Below are 21132 nucleotides of genomic sequence, written 5' to 3' on the forward strand. Positions count from 1 at the left end.
TTCTTACTGTAAGGCAAGATCAATCTGGATTATCTGGACTATCTTTCAGTATTATTGTCGTAGAACTGGGTCTAATAATGAATGTTTCATTGTTTCTAGGAAGTTCAAATAATTTTAAACAGCTATCACCTTTTTTGGAACAATTCTTACTGTAAGGCAAGCTCAAAATCATTCTATGTGTTTGGAAGAACCTCCTAATTCAAGAGCTGTTCCTTGTTCAGTGTGAGACATGTCTGGTGGGACCCTCTTGAGAAACAGACATAGCATAGCTTATCTGATAGAGTTAATAAATATTCTTGGCTGATCATAGAATGTATGCTAGCTGGTCATTTTCTCCTTGTGTTTCATCACATTATCAACAACTGTAAAACAAGCTTATACAAATTGGGTCAGGTTCAGTTAAATCCAAATTAGCATCTTATGAGAAATGCATGAGGCAACCCATTGTTATGGCTTTGGTAGAATACTGCCAAAAAGTGAATGGAGAATGAAAATTGAGATTCATTGCATTTAAAATGGACTTTTGACCAGAAAGATCAATGACAGCATTTTTCTGCGTGGATTTACAGGCCAAATGAATCCCTGGCTTAACCTCTGAACTCAAAGGGTTTCATAAAGAGAGGAATTTGTCTATAAGGGTCATGCATGTGCATGCTTTCCAGGCACTACAAGATTGAAGTTGTAGTTATTTAAACCTAGAAGAGAAAGAGGTCAGTTAGGGAAATGAGACTTAAGAATACTGTTCTCTGACCATTAGTCAGCGATTGATATGCTAAATAACAGTACACAGGAAAGGATGAAGTCCAGAAAGAAAAAAAACAGATGTCCCTGAAGAATTAGCACAACTGAAATGTGTGGTAGCTGTCTGCTCTCAGGGTCACTGATGGCCATGGGAACTTATATTCTGCAGTGCCCTCAACCAAAGGTGCAGTCCTTGGGCAGCTGGTTGGTTAGTAAATGGCTGACACTTTCCTTCGGCTTTTGTGAGAAGATTAGCATTGCCTTCTCACCTCAAGTTATTTGTCACCATATGCACTTGCTGTAGCTGCTACAAATGGCTGAGATCAGCCATGGCATCCCAAACAGCTGCACCAGCTGTGAGCAAAAGAATCACACCAAAATTATAGATTATAAATAAACTGGAAGCCACATCACCTTTCTGAATTTGACAGAATTTTTACAGCATTCATCTACACACACCCAAGAGGTAAATATTTCCATCTCCTAGAGCTGGAAATTATTTTAAAGTGAGAAAACTAATACAAATACCAGATGTAACACTAATAAATATTGAAAGCTGGCACTGGTACCAAATTCAGCAGGCAGTTTACTCCAAACTGATTCTTCACCCACAGTGCATATTGCCTTTCCTTCCTCCCAGCTGGCACGAGTGAAGGAACAACAGCCGGAATATCAAACTCGGCGAGATTTGTTACTGTAAGCCAGGCTTGTGGCAGCATTTAAAGTGAGACTGCATTTAACATATAAATTGGGCTATTTTCTGGCTGTTTGTAGGAAAAAAAACATTGAACCATGATCTAACATTAAATAAAATAGATGATGCAGTGCTGTGAGGCTAAAATCCCATTCGTAGCAGATTTTAAAATAATTTTTAAAATTAAATAAACCCCAAACCCACTAACAATGGCACCTCTTTGTTCATCCAGACTGGCTTCTGGGAAGGCAATGACCAAAGTTTTGCATCTGCTTGCATATAGAACCAGTAATTGTTGAACATGCACATCAGAGCTTGGCAATCACAGATGAGTGTTTGTTTATTCTTTCGTAATTGGTATTACATTAATACTAGCTAGGGATCCAAACCCTACACATGGTGCTATAGAAACATAACAGATGCTCTGTTCCAAGGATCTCAGTTGAAGCTGAGTCTACTGCTTAACAGTAGACTAGGAAATTCCCTTAAGGTACCGGTTGTTTTAGAAAAAATGAAAGTCATCTTTATGAATCACATTGACCTTTCTGAGCTATTTTCTTCTCAAGGGAAATTTCATTTCATTTAGAGGAAACATTACCATTCTATTTGGAAGTATCACAAGGATTTTTCTGAAGTGTCAGAATTTTCTTTGGAACTGAACCTTCTCCTGATATTAGCAAAGAAACAATAACACACAAAAAAATAATCTTACTGATATATCTCAAAAAGCTACAAAAGTGAAAGAAGTTAAAGAGTCTTGTCAATTTAAATGGCCCCAGGCCTGTAGTTATTATTTATATCTTTTAATCTCTTTCTGAAGGGCCTGGAAGCACCCTCTGTTATCCATGCCATCCGTGAAAATTTGCCACTAAGCCATTTATTGCCCCCTCATCAGTTTCCGTCACCACTCAATTGTGCAAGTACCTCAAAAAATTTTGAGAGAGGAGATCCTCATGTGGAAATTAAACCTGGAATTTGTAAATCAAAACCTAATTTAAATAAGGTGTTGTTTTTTTAAAAGCTGGATATTGACAGTTCTCAAGCTATACAAAAACCTCTTCCAACATAAAGTGGAGACCAGAGCTATAAACCTTAGCATTTTAAGCTAAGTCTCTTGGCTATGAAGTGATGTGCAGTCCTAAGGAATTCCTCAAGAACTTTCAGTACATTGTGGGCCATTGGACAAGAGACACAGATTGGTAACTGTTTTAATGAATTTAGCAGATGAAAAGCCACTGGCATAAGAAGCAATCCATCTTTGTTCTTGCACAGAAGTTGAAGAAGGTATGCTACTCCAGTGTCTAATGTATTTTGTCAACCAGATGAAAAATGATGGGTTTTCATTCCTTTTTTGCTTTTCTTTCTCACACAGGCATATTGTAGGAAGGTTTCCAGACTATCCTACTGAAAAGGCAGGAGGTTCAAAGGCTCTTTTTACGGATAAAACTCCAGAGGAGGTACTGTCAGTCCTCTAATGAAAAGGTTAATGGGATTGGGGAAGGAACTGCCACAAAACATGTCTAAAATGTCAAACATGTCTAGCGTGTCAAAACACATGAGACCTGACTGAATTCATCTGTGAGTCCTGAGGGAACTGGTGGATGAAATTACCAAACCACTTCCCATCCTATTTGAAAAATCATGGCAATCTGGTGAAGTTCTCACTGACTGGAAAAGGGGAAGCATAACCCCCATTGTCAAAAAGAGAAAAAAGGAAGACCCAGGGAAATACAGGCCAGTCAGTCTCACCTCTGTGCCCAGCAAGACCATGGAGCAGATCCTCCTGGAAACTCTGCTAAGGGACATGAAAAACAAGGTTATTGGTGGTAGCCGACATGGCTTCACCAAGGGCAAAATGTGCCTGAAAAATTTTGTGGCCTTCTATGATGGAGTAAAAGCATTGATGAACAAGGGAAGAGCAACTGATGTGTTCTACCTGCACTTGTACAAAGCATTTGACAATGTCCCCTATGACATCCTGGTCTCCAAATTGCAAAGGCACAGATTTGATGGGTGGACCAGTCAGCAAATAAGGAATTGGCTTGATGGTTTCTCTCAACCAGTGATGGTCAATGGCTCAGTGTCTAAGTGGAGAGAAGTGATGAGTTGTGTTCCTCAGGGGTGGGCACCAGGACTGGTGCTGTTCAGCACAATTGTTGGCACCATGGACAGTGGGATTGAGTGCACCTTTAGTGAGTTTAACAATGTCACCAAACTGCATGGTGTGGTCAACACATTGGAGGGAAAGGGATGCTATCCCGAGGAACTGGACAGGCTCTAGAGGTGGACCAGTGCCAACCTTATGAAGTTGAGCAAAGCCAAGTACAAGATCCTGCACCTGGGTCACAGCAAACACAAGCACAAATATAGTCTGGGTAGAGAATAGGTAGAGTACAGTCCTGCAAAGAAGGACCTAAGGGGTGCTGGTTGAGAAGCAGGAGGTCAATGTGAGTCAACAATGTGCACTTGCAGCCCAGAAAGCCAACCAAATCCTGGGCTGCATCAAAAGAAGCATCACCAGCAAATCAAGGAAGGTGATTCTTACAGATGGGTTTTCCCCTCTGCTCTACTCTCTTAAAATCTCAACACCAGTACTATGTCTAGCTCTGGAGCCCCAACACAAGGACATGGAACTGTTAGAGTGGGTCCAGAGTGCCATAAAGATTATGAGTGTGCTGGAACAACTCACCTATGAAGGACAGGCTGGGAGAGTTTGGGTTGTTCAGCCTGGAGAAGAGAAGGCTCCAGGGAAACCCTGGAACAGCTTTCCAGTATTCTAAAGGAGCTTACAGGATAAGTGGAGAGGGAATTTTTACAAAGGTACATAGTGACAGGATGAGGATTGGCTTCAAACTCAAAAGAGCTGATTTTAGACTAGACATTAGGAGGAAAATTTTCACTGTAGGGATGGCAAGGCACTGGAAAGGGTTGCTCAGAAAAGTTGTGGAGGCACCAACCTTGGAAGCATTCAAAAGCATGTTGGATGGTGCCTTGAGCAACCTGGTCCAATGAAAGGTGTCCCTGCCCATGGCAGGGGGGTTGAAACTAAATAATCTTTAAGGTCCCTTCCAATCCACACCATTCTACGATTGTATCTGAGTAGCATATTTTTTTTTGTAACAATAGCCTCTAGCTGCCCAGGAATTTTATAGTTAACAAACTTTTAGCTGCAGATGAATGGATTATTTTCTTCCAGGGTAAACCACAAAAGTCAAGTACCAAAATTTGTTCCCTTCCAGATGTGCAGCCACTTAGCCTTGGCAGAAGGTGCTCAGGCATGCAAGTTACTGACAGATAAATGTCTGAGGGAGCTGAAAGAAATGTCTCAGTTACAGAGAGTTGTAGTCCCATTGTAGGATCAATGTAGTTAGACTAGTACTAGCTAGTAGTAGAAATATATATTAAACAGTATAAAGAGCCTTGGTTTGTAAATAGGCATCCATAGCTACCCTAGAGACTGAAAATGAAAGACATTAGATTTAGATTAGATGTAAGGAGAGATCTTCACTGAGAAGGTGGTGAGACATTGGAAAAAAAGTTTCCCAGAGATATGCCCAGTCCATGGAAGTGTTCATGGCCAGGTTGGATGGGGCTTTCAGCACCCCTCTCTAGTGGGAGATGTCCCTGCCCACGGCAGAGGGACTGAGACTAGATCATCTTTAAGATCCCTTGCAACCCAAACCATTTTGCCATTCTATGAAACCCATTCCAGTGAGTTTTCATTCAGTATCAGCACAATCTAACAATCATTAGTTTAAGCAGAGAAGAATTTCTTATGCAGGCAGACCTAAGGCTTGATTTACTGCAAACAATCATTAAACAAGCTTGAACATTCAAGCAAAGGAGTCTTTCTAGTTTATCTTCTGTATTCTTGTATCAGAATTAATTGTTTTTCCTGGTAAAATCCCTCTTCTGACTGCTCCAGCTAATAGAAGTGGCTGATAATCAGTTCCTTTGATCATCTGGATGTCTCACGAAGACAGGAATTAAGACTAGTTGAGACAGTGAAGGCACTGGTCAACACAGAGCCATTTCTACCCACCACAGTGATCTTAGCAGGATGATGAGTCTGTGAAGGGAAATTATGAAAAGGAAGTTCTGCACACAGGACAGGTTTTGGCCCCTCAGTGAACGAGGCATGGTGGCTGCTAGTGGTCTAGGAGAACTGTATGGCCAAAACCTGACCTCCCTTGGCCTTAAAGCTCTTGTGTTGAGACAGACTGTTCCATTCATCCACTACCCACATTTGATGATCTAACACAGGTATGGTAAGCCAGTATTTTGGCTTCATTCCTTCCTGGAATCATAGGGGAAAGCCTGGGGCATACTAACAGCCTCTGAGTGTTTTGAGGGGATGTAAATACAGACTAGCTCAGCACAAAGCACAGTGCTCTAACCATTAGGTACTCTGCTTCTAAAACACTGCAGTAAAACTGCTACAAGCAGCTCTCTGTTGGCTCAGGTCATGCTCCTGGTTTTAGTTCAGAGAATGCCAAGGTTAACCCCACTGGTCTCTGTATCTAAACCACTCTGTTGTTCAGTCCTTTCAGAGTGAAGGAAACCCATCGGTTAAGTTTTCAGCTTCTAAAGTAGAAACACATGCCACAGTCAAGAAGGCTTTGTTGGCTGCTCTGAGCAGCATGGAAACCACCCAGCAAGTATGGCTTGTTGCTGGAGAAGTTTTTAGGGAACACAATGCTAATTAGACCTGCTACTAACAAGGATAAACACAGCCCAAAAAGAAAATGAAACAAGAAATGATGCTGAGCAAAACTGGATAGGGAAGTAGATTCTGGAGAAATATTTTTCCTGTCCCACTCCCAGCTTTGAATTCCCACCTTCAGCTGTTTTGCTGTCTTTTCTGGTCCTCTGATTTCAACTTACATAAAAGAGAAAAAAAACATAAAAGAAAAAAAGTTAAGCCTAAAGAGGTTGTTTTAGTGTCTGTTTTCCCTGCATAAAAGAAGAAATACCTGGAAGAGGAAAAAAATTCTTCTCTTTCCCCAACCAATTTTTGCTACAGTTATCTTATTTTCAAAGATTTTCAGGGATGTTTTTTGTCTCCCTTTTTAGCCAGCACAACTGAGCGCAGAATGTATGCCACATAACCTTAACAGATATACTGAACGGAAGATCCTTAACTCAGAACTTTAATAGAATGCAGTTGGCAGAAGAAAGTTCAGTACTATCATGATTTTACCTGAATGTCAGACAAGTAAAACATTTTTTTGTTCAACTGAGTCAGCTACATATTAAAAATCCCTCAGGCAAATGGTTTTGTTCCACACTGGTCTACTGGGCAACATAGCAAATGAAATCCTGGCCCCATTGAAGTTAATGGGAGTTTCGTCCTTGACTTCAGGGGAGACAAGATTTCACCTCTTGTATATATTAGCTTCTGTGAATGGGTTGGTTACTCCCAAGTTAAACTCCATGAAAAATCAAGACTGAACTGTATTTAAAAAGTGAGCATTTTATAAGACTTAGGTAAAGACACTTTGGGGAAAATAAAATACAAATTAATCACTTCACGAACCATTGCTGCATTATTATACAATCTATATTTCTTTATCCTTTGACAACTCTGACCTTACTTGACTTTGTAATGTAGCTGGCCTTCTGCACAAACTGCTTCCATGACATTTTACAAATACCTTTCAAAAAGGTGTGCCAAAGAGATCCAGGCGCAAAATACTTGGTAGTTCAGTCAGGAAAATGTGTACTCTCTCTTAACTAAAGCAAAGCTTCTCTCTTCTTTGCACGCCTCTGAGAGAAATTGAAGATCCTGATACGTCAGTGTAATCTCCCTGCATCTGTTCCAGATGTCTATCCCTAATGGGTTTTTATGTTTTGCTCCAAAGATACTCATCTGATGGGATGATTTTTAGCTTTGCCCTTATACTGCTGCCAACAAAATTATGATCTCTTCCTGTAGTTCATTAAGTCTCATCACTGTGAAAATAAGCCAAGAGAGTTGCCATTTAGCAGGCACAGTCCCCCTCTCACAACTCCCCCTCATTTCCAATATTAAATAACAGTAAAAAAAAACAAAAAAAAAAAAGAGCTGCTTACTTATCAAGATTTTAGTTGCACATTCATTTGCTGCATGGAGAAGAAAGTAATTTCCATATTGCTGTAATTGCAGTATTGGATCCAGCAGCCTCTAGAAAAGGGGTGAGAAATGTATGTGTTAGCTGCTGTGCAAACATATGCTCCTGATCCTTGCTTGACACTCTGTGCAATGCTATGCTGCTAATTACTATTCATTATTACCAACAGCTAAAGAACCCCATGAATCCCAGTAATCAGTTTCATTGTGAATGGCAGTGCAAGAAATCCCCAGTAGTTACAGTTAGCATGTAATTAATATCCCTATTTCCCAGGTAAGGACAGAAAAATACTATTATGCAATCAAATACTGCAATATTCACAAACACACCCAAATATATTATCTGACTTTTACCAAATGAGTATATCTAAGTGTCAGAGAAGTACTCAAGAGGCTCTGTTGTGCTTTTTTTTGTACCCATTATTTTACAAATATGCCTTTATCCTGACAGCAAATATACCAAGCATAATTTTTAGTAACAGAAGTAGATGTCTACAGTTATGCTCACTGTTATTGCCTCTGTTCCACACTATTCCAGATGCTCCTTTTAAAAACTGTCAGGCTGGATTTTCACATGTACCATCAGCTGGAGCTGGCACCTTAAAGCCTTAAAATACCTATTATTTCACATTAACAACGCAGGAGGATGCAAGTGATACTCAGTCTGTTAAGCTACACAACAGGCAGATGTATTCACTTCCAGATAGCAATTCATCAGGTAGGCTTCTAATCCAGCAGCTATCCATTGCCTAGGAACATCGTCTCTTTTGGCTGAAGTCAGTAGTCTAGAACCCCTTTTCTCCTCTCCCACTCATCTTCCATAAACCTACACCAAGAAAAGCTAATGAGTTTTTCACAAACACTTTCAATGGAAACCTCAGTATTTGTCAGAAAATGAACACAAGAGTGCATGAATTCAATGGGCAAGTTAAATTTGTATTTGGGCAACATCAGCCAGATGGCAAAAGACTAGAGTTTATATCAGTTAGGAACTGAGATACATGACTATTAAATCAGATTAAGATTTTGCAAGATCCCATATGGCTGTGAAATCCCACATAGCATTTTTAATTCATTCCTGCAACAAGCAGCTTACTGGGCTTGTTCTTAACAGCCCAAAGTCAACAACTCTCAGAAATGCCTTGCCTAGAGAACACTATTATTAAAGCTACACAAACAAATTTGCCTGCAAGAGGGAACAAATCCAGAATGCCAGCTTTCACTTAGCTATATGGGACAGGGTCCCAGTGCAGTTGAAAGTAAGGGTTCTTTCAACTGACAAAATAATATCAGTTTACAGAAATAATCAGCCTCTATAAAAACTTGTAATTAAGTAGCTCAATCTAGAGGTACAGGACAGGGGGAAGCACATTTATAGCATATTGCATGTTATATACAAGTGATGCAAATAGGCAGCCCAGCATTTGGCATGATTATTTCAAAAGAAGGCAACCTAGCAGAGAAAAGGGCAGTCTAAAATAATGTCGGAAGACATCTGCTTTTATTTCCACTATGAAATATTCTCCGGGGGGTGGGGGGGAGGGGGGGCGGGAACCCTGTGTTATAATGTGGGTAAATTGCTTAGTATCTCAAACTAACCTTTACTTGGCCTTCCCTTTCTTTCCTCCTCTTTTGTCAAATTCTTCAGGCATCTTCTTGTAGCCATTCAAGGTTAGATATACAGCCAGTCTCACCCCAGCTCCCAGTCCTCTGAAATTACTGAGCTGCTTAGAGCTGAGGTGAAAACAGAGCTGGAAAAGCTGCACCAAAATAACATAGGAGAAGGTGTAGCTGACATGGAGAATGAAAATTTATATATTCTCTGTCATTTTCTTTTGGGAAGCAGAGAGCCACTTCAGAGAAGTCAAGCTTGCACATGGTGACAGGCCTGCAGTTGCATGGCTTTGGAGCATTTCACCAAAACTTCTTGGCATCTCAGACCACATCAGTGTTGCCAAAGCATCCAAGAGAGAGAGACTGTACTTCTGCCTGCAGTCACTGTGTATATTTCTAGATGTGTCTTCTTGTGTTGCTGTACATCTCCATGCTAACTGCAGACACCACTTTTCTGTTCCCTATGTGAGTGGATAGTTCAATGTTTAGCACCATTGCTCATGCTGCAATTCTGAAAATAGTAAAACTTTTTTTCTTGCCACTTTACAAAACAGATGAAAGCAAGACAAGGATAAGGACAGTTCAACAATTCAGTCCCGTTATTGTGGGTTCATGAGAACAGAAACTCTGTATAACCCCTTTCGGTATCTTTCATCTAGATAAAAACATGAAAGTAAATAATTCCATTCAGAGCCTGGATATACTTAAATATCACCAGTAGAACTCAAAAACACTGCTTTAAATTAAAGCCTGTTGTTTATTGCATGTGTGCTTACAGGTATCCCGCTGGATAAACCCACCCCTGAGATGCTGGAAATGGTTATGATTAGCCTTTGACAGCCAGGCAGAGCAGAGGGTGACAATGGAGGTGACAAGGCTGGATTTCTGGCTGGGCACTAGCACCATAGTAAAGGATATACTTTGAGTAGCTCTGTTGGTTTTGGATACAACAGGCCTGCTGGGACACTAAAAACCTATTTTGAACTCTAGTCAATCTGTTAATCTATCCCAAGGAATGAAATGTTTCACTGCTTATCACCGCAAGATATGACTGAATGGTGCTCGGGGTTTAAATTACCATATTTAATTAAATGTAAGGTACTGAAATGCTTGGGGAAATCCACTAATGAAATTTCACTGGCTGCAAAGCATAGCCCTGGTCATTGTCTCTTTCCACTGACCAATCCTTCAGTGCGCTAAAAAGCATTCTTCAGCAAACAAATAGTTTTACTGTTACAGGAAACATGCCTTACAACTGGCATGGTGCTTTTTTCATAGTACTGCCAATATTGATGGTCCATTAATAAACTTCAACAGCCACAGATTTTCTGATTTATGCTCATCCCTACACGATCTTAGAATTCCTTTCAGGGACAAGAGAACACAATGACAAGAGAATGTTAGGAAAAAGCAAATTTCCCCCTCTGCCTTTTTCAGATAATAAAGCATAAATGGCCAGGAACTGAAGTTATGGAAATTGATGTAGCTGTAGCCACTTATCAGCTTGCAGGGATAAAGACTCTGGGTTATTCATATATATATGTCAGAGTTTGTCACAATATCTCCATTGAATCTCTCTCACCCACTAGAACTATTTCAGTTTTTAGCCACATATTGAAATTAGACATGCCTCAGGGCAATCTCTCAAAATCCATCTCTATAAAGTCAATCTGCATTAGAAACACTAGAACAAATTCATAATCTGAGTCCAAGTCCAGAGGGAACTTAAAGTTCTATGTCATTAGAATATTGTGCTTCTGTGTGGTTTCAGAAATTGGTCTTGCTCCATAAAAGCTCTGTTTTGGGACAGAAATCACCTCTTTTCAAGTGATATATTGGGACAGTCAGCACCTATGCTGAAGTTTGCAGGTGAATGTGCCCTCAGCATAAATTAAAAGGACTTCTCTCTAATGGTAAGCCACTCTGGAGTTCACAGAGGGCTACCAAGCATTGTATTGGATGTTTTCCCCAATATTGGAAAGTTGAATGGGAGAGAGCAAAAATACATGCTAGGTTGTAACTCTTACAGCAGATGTCTTACACACCTTGTACAGGAAAATATTTGTCCAGCTCTTCACATTCCTTTCTGTCTCTTTCAGATCCTCGCAGAACTGGCTGAGAAAAAGATGATGGAATTGCAGAAAAAAGCTCAAAAGGGGAAAAATGAAGCAAGAAAGGAAAAACCAAAAGAAAAAGCTTCACAGAAAACTGGAAGTAAAGTAAGGCTTCCTGGAGTAAAAATACTGAGCAGCTAATGAAAACACAGCCGAAGTCCAGCTTATTCAGCCATGTGTAGGCAGAGGCTATTAGTTCACATTAAACTGGTCACCAAGGCTTTGGACTTGGGTTCAGAAGACACAGGAACTGTAGGAGGCCAGCACCTTCAGGCTTTTAACCACCTTTCTGGGGAACTGAATTTTTACCTCTTCTTTTATAAATAACCATTTTGCATGGCCATGACACAGCTCTGTGAGAGAGCTGATGTAGGTGCAGGCTGCCAGAGACAGGCAACAGGGAAAATGCAAGTTAGGGCTTTGGCTTTCTTGCCAAGACTGTGCATGCATTTCTCAAAACACTGCTACTCTATTTTTCTGTAGATAACAAAATGGTGCCCAACTATCTAACCAATCATTTTCACTTTTTATATGGTATGCAGAGAAGTTAGTTACTGCCACCCCTTCACACAAAAACTAGGAAACATGAGCTTTAGTCTCACTCAGATACCTCAGTTTCTGCGGATTTCAATTTATAAGTGCAGCTTTGTATCAGCCAGTTGTGTCTTTTGCACTGCAAGCATATAAACAGTGTTCATGCATTTTCAGTCTACATTCTTTGGGTATGAACTCCTTTTCACTTCTGGTCACAGTAGACACCACTTAACATGTGATGCACTCCCTGAACTGTTTGATGGGCTGGTTTTGCCGAAGGTATGCTTTCAAATTGCTTCAGGAGCAGCTTCACTGAGGAAAACACCTGTGAAACAAACCAAAGGGCATACAACAAAAAACTGTAGGCTTTTGCTGAAGCAGCACCTTTTGTTTCTCATTTACCATATAAACAAAGTTGAAACAATATTTTTTTTTAATAAGGTTCATTAATCTCTCACCAAGTATGTGGAGGAGAAGGGTGAGTTTTCTGGGGCAAAGCTTACTCTTCACTGCAAGTTTTACACAATTTAATTTAAAGTCCTAACCCTAAAACAACCATATAACAAAAAGAGATGCTTTTCTTGGATAACATCCATTCATCTGGCCAAAAATCTTGTAACAGCTAGCCAGGAACCTAAACTGCGTCAGCTTAGTAAGCAGCAGTCTATCTGGGTTGGAAGGCAGATATCTAAATGTTAACTTGGATAGCATCTTTGCTAGTTAAAACACTATTTGGGTCATATGAAACAATGTTCAAGGTTTCAAGGCTGTTTCCCCCCCCCCCCCCCTTTTTGTAAGTGAAGATGCACAGCAGGCTGAAGGAACAGTGTACATAAGTGTGTTTACCAAGCTCTTTAAGCCTGTTCTCACATTGCCAATTAAGAACAGTCCTGCCTGCTCCTGTGCAAGGGGAGTTTTAAGTTCTGGTCACACATCTTCAGACAATTGTTTGCCATCAAGGTGACACTATCGCAGAGTACGTTATCACAGCATTAGTGAAGGCAACATACCAAAAGCATTGGAGGTGATAACTGGTACTACTTCATCATATCTTAGTGGCAGAGCAGACCCAGCCTGAAGGAGCAGAGGAGAAAGAAGAGTGTAATGCCTGCAGGTCTAAGCCAAATAATACTGATACCAAGTTGTTTGTTGTCCATAAGACTTCTTGTGACTTATATTAGTGTTGAGTTCAGCTCTGTGGGATCACTTCATGCTGTGACCCCTTAAATCAGCACATGGACTGAGGAACTCTGTGGGAAAGATCAGATAAAAGTACATGTACAAAAGCAATTGCTTAGAAAAGCTTTTGAAATTAGAGTCTTTAAATACCATTGTCATTCACAGCTACAGAACCCTGTAGCATCTCAGAAAGCCCAGTTCCTTTTGGGAGGATTCACAAGGGTGTCCTCTAATGGCTTTGCCCTTGTCCTTACTCCTTCCCAAATCAGGTGGCCCAGAACAAAGTCCTGTGATGCCTCTGGTCTCACACAAGCAACGACAAAGTCTGTTCCAAATTCTTCAGTCTAAATCAGTGAAATGTTAATGTTCAGGTACACTAAAAATGCCAAACCCATCCAGAGCTTCTGAGACTGCATGACAACTCATCTGCTTAAAAACCTGATTTTTGCAAGATGAATTTGATTCCTTGTTGGTTTTGCACATTTCACTAGGCAAGAAACAACAATACCAAAAACCAGTCCTGTTACAGCCTCCACAAGATTGTTTTGAAATGGGGTAAAATAACAATATAGAGCTCTGAAGCTTTATAACTTCATGTTGTTCTCATCTCTTCAGACATCACAAGTCCTGTCAAGTAAAATTCTGAGCCATTATATCAGGTTCTCTATGGTTCATTGAGAAAGAACAAAGGGAACATTCTCTCCAAGGTTATAATACTGACAGGGGGAAAAAAATAGTATCTAAGACTGGTTGAGAAGTATTTGGAAAGTTCTAACAGCACGACTCTTATTAAAGTCAGTATAGGCTATAAGTCATAGTGATGCAGGCAGAAAAAAGCTGCCTTCAGTTCCTAAAAAAAACAACAGTTTGATCCCAGAAGGAAATCTAAATTTTTCTGAAAAGCCTGATAGCAATCTTAAAAAAGACATATTTGAGATCAAAGTAACTTCATTTTCTTTTCTCTGTAAGGTGCTGATTTGATTTCCCATTGGGCACCTAAGGGAAAAAAAAAACAACAAACCAAACCAAACACAAAACAAATAACCCAACCTCAGCACCGTATGATCCTTTTTTTTCAACAGCAAAACACATTAGACCAGTCTGGACTGTTTGGCCCACTAATGCGCTGCAGCCTGTCTCACTGAACAGGAGCAAGGCTGTGCATCCCTAGCCTCCATCCAGAAATGTTTAGCATTTTGTCCTTACCGAAACCCATCAGCAAAATCTCCATAGCAGAAGGGCACAACAGAGTCAATGCAAAATCTTGCCTGCTCCTGAATGAGAAACACCTAGTATGGGCTGGGCTTTGGAGAGCTTCAGAAATGTATTCCAATTACCATCTCCATCTTTCTTCTTAGATTGAAATGTACATTGTTGGTTCAAGGTGCCTTAGCACCATTAACACAGAATGAGCATGGAATCAATCAACCAAAGACAGAAAAATACACCAGCTGACTTCAAAGGGAAACAATTTCTTCATATTGTGTTGACTCCTGTGCTATCTGTAGATGCAAGAAGAAATACAGAACATTCTGCAACTGTCCTGTAGGCACAGAGAGGTTTTGATTAAAATCAATGAAACTGACACAACAAAATTGTTTGCATCAGTGTATAAAATCATTGAAGCTGGTAATTAAAATGATTTATTGGCTTGTTTGTAACAATAAAAGAAATATTAATGTGTCCTATGCTACTAAGAGGCTAAAAATGAAGAACTCACTTTTAGGCTGTTTTGGGAGGGGTGAATTTATGGTTTGGTGTTTTGTTTGTTTGTTTTTAAGGTTGGCAATTACCAGTATTTCCTTTTAAAACATCATGTGGTAATCATATTCTATAAAATATCACAGAACAATGCGAAAAGAATTAACTCTGCCTACTGCAAAAGATGGAAGAATGAAACTCAATGTGCCACACCCTGTAAAAATTGAGAATACATTAGCATAACTTGGAATTTGAGCTTTCGGTGTCAAACCCTCAAACACTTGCTTACGTTTTACCCAAATGGTCTTGATGTTTAGTCATGAAACTGCTGAATTTCTTGCAAACACATCTCCAGAGCACAGGGTAGAAGTGATAAATGTATTTAGGTTTCGCATGTCCTTCTGGACCCAAACTTTAATTACTGTAATAACATTTTAATTAAAAGCAGATACTTAATAATCCATGTGACCTGGCTGCAGCTGCATCTGCCAATAGCAGGTATGCAATGGCACCTAATTACAGAGGCATATTTAGGGGATTTGGTTTCATTTTACTTGTTCTAAGAACTACATTTCATAGCTTACTGATAACCAGTGGGTTACAGACTACACACTGGTTAGCAAAGACTGATGCAGCTCGTGTTGCCTTACACGAATCCATATTCACCTCCTCCCCAAACAGGGATCTTATTTCCCACTGATAACTATTACCTTAGACCGTTCTGAGGATTTCTGGCTGATGCAACATGGAGAAACTGTCATAGTTTCCTGACAAGGTTTTCCATTAGAAACACTGGTTCAGTGAAATTTAACTATTCCAGGAGCATGCCAATGTCATTTATTTCAGAGAGGAAAAATATCAAAATGTATTGATAAAGTTGAAACAAAATATTTTGTTTTGCAAGGTACACCTAGATCGCTATTTTGCTTTCTGATTACAGATTAAAATGATATTTCAACAGTTTTGAGTTACCCACAAGTTGAGAATTCCTTCTGGGGGGTGAGAGGAGGGAGAAAGCCTGCAACAAGCCTAACTAAAAAAACAAAATAGTAATTTCGTTTACATGTTGCAAGTCTCCTACTTATATTACAGGGTCAAACAAGCTGGAACACCTCTCCTATGGAGACAGACTGAGAGTTGGGGCTATTCAGTCTGGAGAGGAGAAGGCTCCAAGGAGACCTTACTATAGCCTTCCAGTATCTAAAAGGGGCCCACAAGAAAGCTGGGGTGGGACTTTTCAGGGTGTCAGGTAGTGATAGGGCTAGGGACAATGGAGCAAAACCAGAAGTGGGTAGATTCAGATTGGATGTTAGGAAGAAGTTCTTCACCATGAGGGTGGTGAGACGCTGGAATAGGTCGCCCAGGGAGGTGGTGGAAGCCCCATCCCTGGAAGTTTTTAAGGCCAGACTGGATGGAACTCTGAGCAACCTGATGTACTGTGAGGTGTCCCTGCCCATGACAGGGGGCTTGGAACTAGGCGATCCTTGAGTTCCCTTCCAACCCTGACAATTCCATGATTTTAAGCCTAAATTTAATTCTCGTGACATCGGTCAGCTGATGAACAGCCACCTCTTTTCTCTCAGAGAGTTAAAACTGCCTTATAGTCTGATAGGACTGTGGGTTTTTTGGCGGATGAGATGAAATCCTTTTATTCCTCAAATTAAACCAAATCATTAACAATTCAATAAAAATTGTGACATTTTGTCATACTTGCAAAGTCTCTAAATCTTAATATTCTGATTTTTCTTTTCACCCCAGCCTCCAGTTGAGGAGGAAGGCTGGAAAATGGCTCCCAGTAATTTCCTTTCGATAATGGAGGAAGGAAACCGTCAATACAAAGGTCAGTAGAAAAAGATAACAATTACAGCTGGAATGTTCTTCTAATACAGCTTAATCTGAATGTCATTTCTAGAAGGTCAAACAGTGCAGCTTTCCAAACTATGAAACAGTACAGAAATGAGGACATTAGACAAAAAAAAAAAAAAAAAAAAAAAAAAAAAGAGTGGTATTTAGGAAGGGAATCTCTCAGTAGCTCAAGCCTTCCTAGGAGTCTTTCAAAATCATCAAGCAAATGATACAGGAGAATGCAATTCTAGGAGGAAGCTGAAGTGCTTCTATGCGAATGCGCGCAGCTTGGGCAATAAACAGGATGAGTTAAGTGCCACTGTGCTGCTGGGATGCCACGACATAGTGGCTGTTACTGAAACTTGGTGGGATGAATCCCATGACTGGGATGTAGGCATAGATGGGTATAAACTCTTTAGGAAGGATAGGCAGGGAAGGAGAGGAGGAGGTGTTGCCCTCTATGTCAATAGCCAGTTGGAATCAGTGGAGCTCCAACTGGGGAGGGATGATAAGCTAGTTGAGAGTGTATGGGTCAAAATTAAAGGCAGGACAGGGGAAGAAGATATTACTGTGGGGGTCTCCTACAGGCCACCTGACCAGCAGATCCAAGCAGATGAGGCCCTCCATAGGCAAATAGAAGCAGCTTCCAGGTCACAAGCCCTGGTCCTCATGGGTGATTTCAACCACCCGGACATCTGCTGGAGGGACAACACAGCAAGGCACCAGCAATCCAGGATGTTCCTGGACTGCATAGAAGACAACTTCCTCCTCCAAATGGTGGAGGAACCAACAAGAAATGGTGCTATGCTGGACCTTGTTCTCACCAACAGGGAAGGGCTGGTAAGCAATGTGAGGCTCATAGACGGCCTTGGCTGCAGTGACCATGAAGCAGTTGAACTTAACATCCTCAGGGCAATCAGGAGGAAGTATTCCAAGCTCATGACCCTAGACTTTAGGCATGCAGATTTTGATCGCTTCAGGGATCTGCTAGCCAAAGTGTCATGGGACAAAGCCCCGGAGGGAAGAGGGACCCAGGACAGCTGGTCAGTATTCAAGGACCACCTCCTCTGTGTCCAGGAGCTCTGTGTACCAACAAAGAGAAAAGCAGGTAAGAATGCTAGGAGGCCTGCCTGGATGGGCAAGGAGCTACTGGACACACTATTACTTAAAAGGAAACTCTACAGGAAGTGGAGGGAAGGACAGCTAGAACAGGGGGAATACAAGGAAGCTGCCCGAGCAGCAAGAGTCCTGGTCAGGAAAGCCAAAGCAGAGTTTGAGTTGAATCTAGCCAGGGAGATTAAAGGGAATACTAAGAACTTTTACAGGTATATTAATGGGAAGAAGAAGACTAGGGAAGGTGTGGGCCCCCTCAGAAAAGAAAATGGTGACATGGTCACCTGTGATGAGGAAAAGGCTGAGGTACTTAATAACTTCTTTACCTCAGTCTTCACTGCAAGGGCCTCTAGCCACACTCCTGATGTTATGGAAGTCAAAGCCAGGGACAGGGAGGAAGAACTGCCCATTGTAAGTGCAGATCAGGTTCGTGATCATCTGAAGAACCTGAAAGTGTTCAAGTCCATGGGACCCGACGGGTTACACCCACGGGTACTGAGAGAACTGGCAGATGAGGTTGCTAAACCCCTCTCTATTATATTTCAAAAGTCCTGGCAGTCTGGTGAAGTCCCCACAGACTGGAAAAGGGGAAACATTGCCCCCATCTTCAAAAAGGGCAAGAAGGAGGAACCAGGGAACTACAGGCCGGTCAGTCTCACCTCTGTGCCTGGAAAGATCATGGAACAGATCCTCCTGGAGTCACTACTCGCTCAAAAGAATAGTGAAGAGGTGATTGGGAACAGTCAGCATGGCTTTGCCAAGGGCAAATCCTGCCTGACCAACCTGGTGGCCTTCTATGAGCAGGTGACAAAATTAATAGATGAGGGGCGAGCAACTGATGTTGTTTACCTGGACCTGAGCAAAGCCTTCGACACTGTCCCGCACCACATCCTGGTCTCCAAACTGGTGACACATGGGTTTGATTGGTGGACCACTAGATGGATAAGGAACTGGCTTGATGGCCGCACCCAAAGAGTGGCTGTCAATGGCTCCATGTCCCAGTGGAGGCCAGTGACAAGCGGAGTCCCTCAGGGATCAGTCCTGGGACCTGTCTTGTTCAACATCTTTGTGGGTGACATGGACAGTGGCATTGAGTGCACCCTCAGCAAGTTTGCTGATGACACCAAGCTGTGTGGTGCAGCAGACACGCTGGAGGGAAGGGAGGCCATCCAGAGGGACCTTGACAGGCTGGAGAGGTGGGCACAGGCCAACCTCATGAAGTTCAATAAGAGCAAGTGCAGGGTCCTGCATCTGGGTCGAGGCAATCCCAGGCACAAATACAGGCTAGGCAGTGACTGGCTGGAGGATAGCCCTGAGGAGAGAGACTTGGGGGTGCTGGTGGACAAAAAGCTCAACATGAGCTCTCAGTGTGCACTTGCAGCCCGCAAAGCCAATCAGATCCTGGGCTGCATCAGGAGAAGTGTGGCCAGCAGGTCGAGGGAGGTGATCCTCCCCCTCTACTCAGCCCTGGTGAGACCCCACCTGGAGTACTGTGTCCAGTTCTGGAGCCCCTATTACAAGAGGGATGTGGAGGTGCTGGAACGTGTCCAGAGAAGGGCCACGAGGATGATCAGAGGGCTGGAGCACCTCTCCTATGAGGACAGACTGAAGGAGTTGGGGCTGTACAGTCTGCAGAAGAGAAGGCTCCGAGGTGACCTAATTGTCGCCTTCCAGTATCTGAAGGGGGCCTACAGGAAGGCTGGGGAAGGACTTCTCAGGATATCAGGTAGTGATAGGACTAGGGGGAATGGAATGAAGCTGGAGGTGGGGAGATTCAGGCTGGATGTGAGGAGGAGGTTCTTCACCATGAGAGTGGTGAAACCCTGGAATGGGTTGTCCAGGGAGGTGGTCGAGGCCCCGTCCCTGGGGGTGTTTAAGAGCAGGCTGGATGAGGCTCTGTCCAGCCTGATCTAGTGTGGGGTGTCCCTGCCCATGGCAGGGGGGTTGGAACTAGATGATCCTTGTGGTCCCTTCCAACCCTGAATGAAACTATGAAACTATGAAACTATGAAACTATGAGTGCAAGTGGCCAAGATAGAACCGAAGTGCTTTATTTTTCAGGCAGAGGCTTTCTTTTAATTTTGTTGCCCTTGGAAAATCTAACTAAATAGCAGGTATTCCAGAAACACTATTCTGTAGATCAGGCTTCCCTCCTTCACAGAAAATATCCATGAATTCATCCACATACACCAGCTACTGCTAATATTTTTGATTAGGTGTTTTAATAGGAGGGTCATCAAGCAAAGGCACAAAAATGCTGCTGAACTATGAACATACTTGCTTAATTCAAAGCATGTGCAACTTAACGAACAGAACTCAAACTTTTGGCGAGGAGACTGGTTGTTTATTTCACTTAGAGAAAGCATCCAGTAGTAAGGGGTTTCAAATTTAAAATGGTTTTCAACTTATGTGAAAAGTCTCCATTATTCCCCCCTGCTGACAAATTATTGGCATCAAGTTTTCTACCAGATTTGGGCTGGCTGCAGATAAAGGAGTCTACAACTTAATTCCTAAATATACACCAACACAGTTTTACCTGACCTCTGACATCTAACAATTAGGATTTTCTTACATGTTATAAATCATAAAGTAGTTTTATGGTTGAAAGGTATTTCTTCATCACAGACTCTACTCTTGAAGTCTGCAGGAATTTTAGGTAAAAAATCAAGTTCATCTGTGCTTCTTCCATTAACTGGCCAAGAGCATTAGTTGTGTTTTTCTATACATTCATGATAAAATAGCATCTTGCAACTGGAGACCAGCAACAGCTAGACCAGTGTTTCCTACCCAACAAGCCCCAAGAGCAGTAAAGGAGCAGTGTAGAGCCTCCTTCTGTTGTGAAGTACCAGCAAGAGGGCAGGAGGCTTGGCAATATGCTCATCCAGCACTTTGCTAATGAGCAGATGATACAGTAGGTGTGCTTTCCAGTGCACCCACAGTGCTGCTGACCACCAAACACCAAACTGTGAATTCACAAACTCCTTGTGTTTGTGCAAATACCTCCTCCAGGTTGTAGAAGACATGTTTGGCTGTAGCCTTACATAGAGGCATGAAACAGTGCCTCACAATTTGGCAGTGGATGCCAGTCTTAGGTATAAAGACACTGCAGAGTTCAATAAGTTCATGTAATTGGACTCTCAAATTCCACATTCACATGCTAACAAGTCAGGAGGTTATGAGAAGATGGGGGGACACATTTAGCACCCAAACTGTGTCTAATCACCAGTATTGCCTTTCCTAATAAGGCAATGCTTTGGTTTCTCCAAGTATAGAACATTTTGGTGTTACTCATACTAACTTTTTACACAAAGATGCATGCAGAGTTGGGGGTGTTGCATTCCTCTATATCTTACAAGACCTCCCAAGTGCAACTCAGCAGTCTATTACCTGTCTCTGGAGCTTATGTTCCTATTTAGGCACCTGAATTGGGTGCCTAAAGCCAGTCAGTGTGAGTACCTCCATCTCCCCATTATGTACTTACAGCACTT

At 41.8% G+C, this 21132-nt stretch overlaps 1 protein-coding gene across 3 annotated transcripts in view; it reads left to right on the plus strand.

Moving 5' to 3' along the window:
- The window catches only part of IQCA1 (IQ motif containing with AAA domain 1), a 122390-nt gene that overhangs the window by 57574 nt on the left and 43684 nt on the right, over positions 1-21132 (plus strand). For 2 of the 3 annotated variants that reach the window (XM_068138066.1, XM_068138067.1), the window contains exons 7-9: positions 2808-2892; positions 11258-11377; positions 16445-16526. In XM_068138066.1, coding sequence (XP_067994167.1) covers positions 2808-2892; positions 11258-11377; positions 16445-16526 — 287 coding nt within the window. The remainder of the gene's footprint in view (positions 1-2807; positions 2893-11257; positions 11378-16444; positions 16527-21132) is intronic. The other variant, XM_068138068.1, reaches the window with a different exon arrangement.

Source organism: Melanerpes formicivorus, unplaced genomic scaffold (assembly GCF_026170545.1).
Source record: "Melanerpes formicivorus ecotype bairdi unplaced genomic scaffold, bMelFor1.0.p_v2 SCAF_5, whole genome shotgun sequence".
NCBI classification, from domain to species: domain Eukaryota; kingdom Metazoa; phylum Chordata; class Aves; order Piciformes; family Picidae; genus Melanerpes; species Melanerpes formicivorus.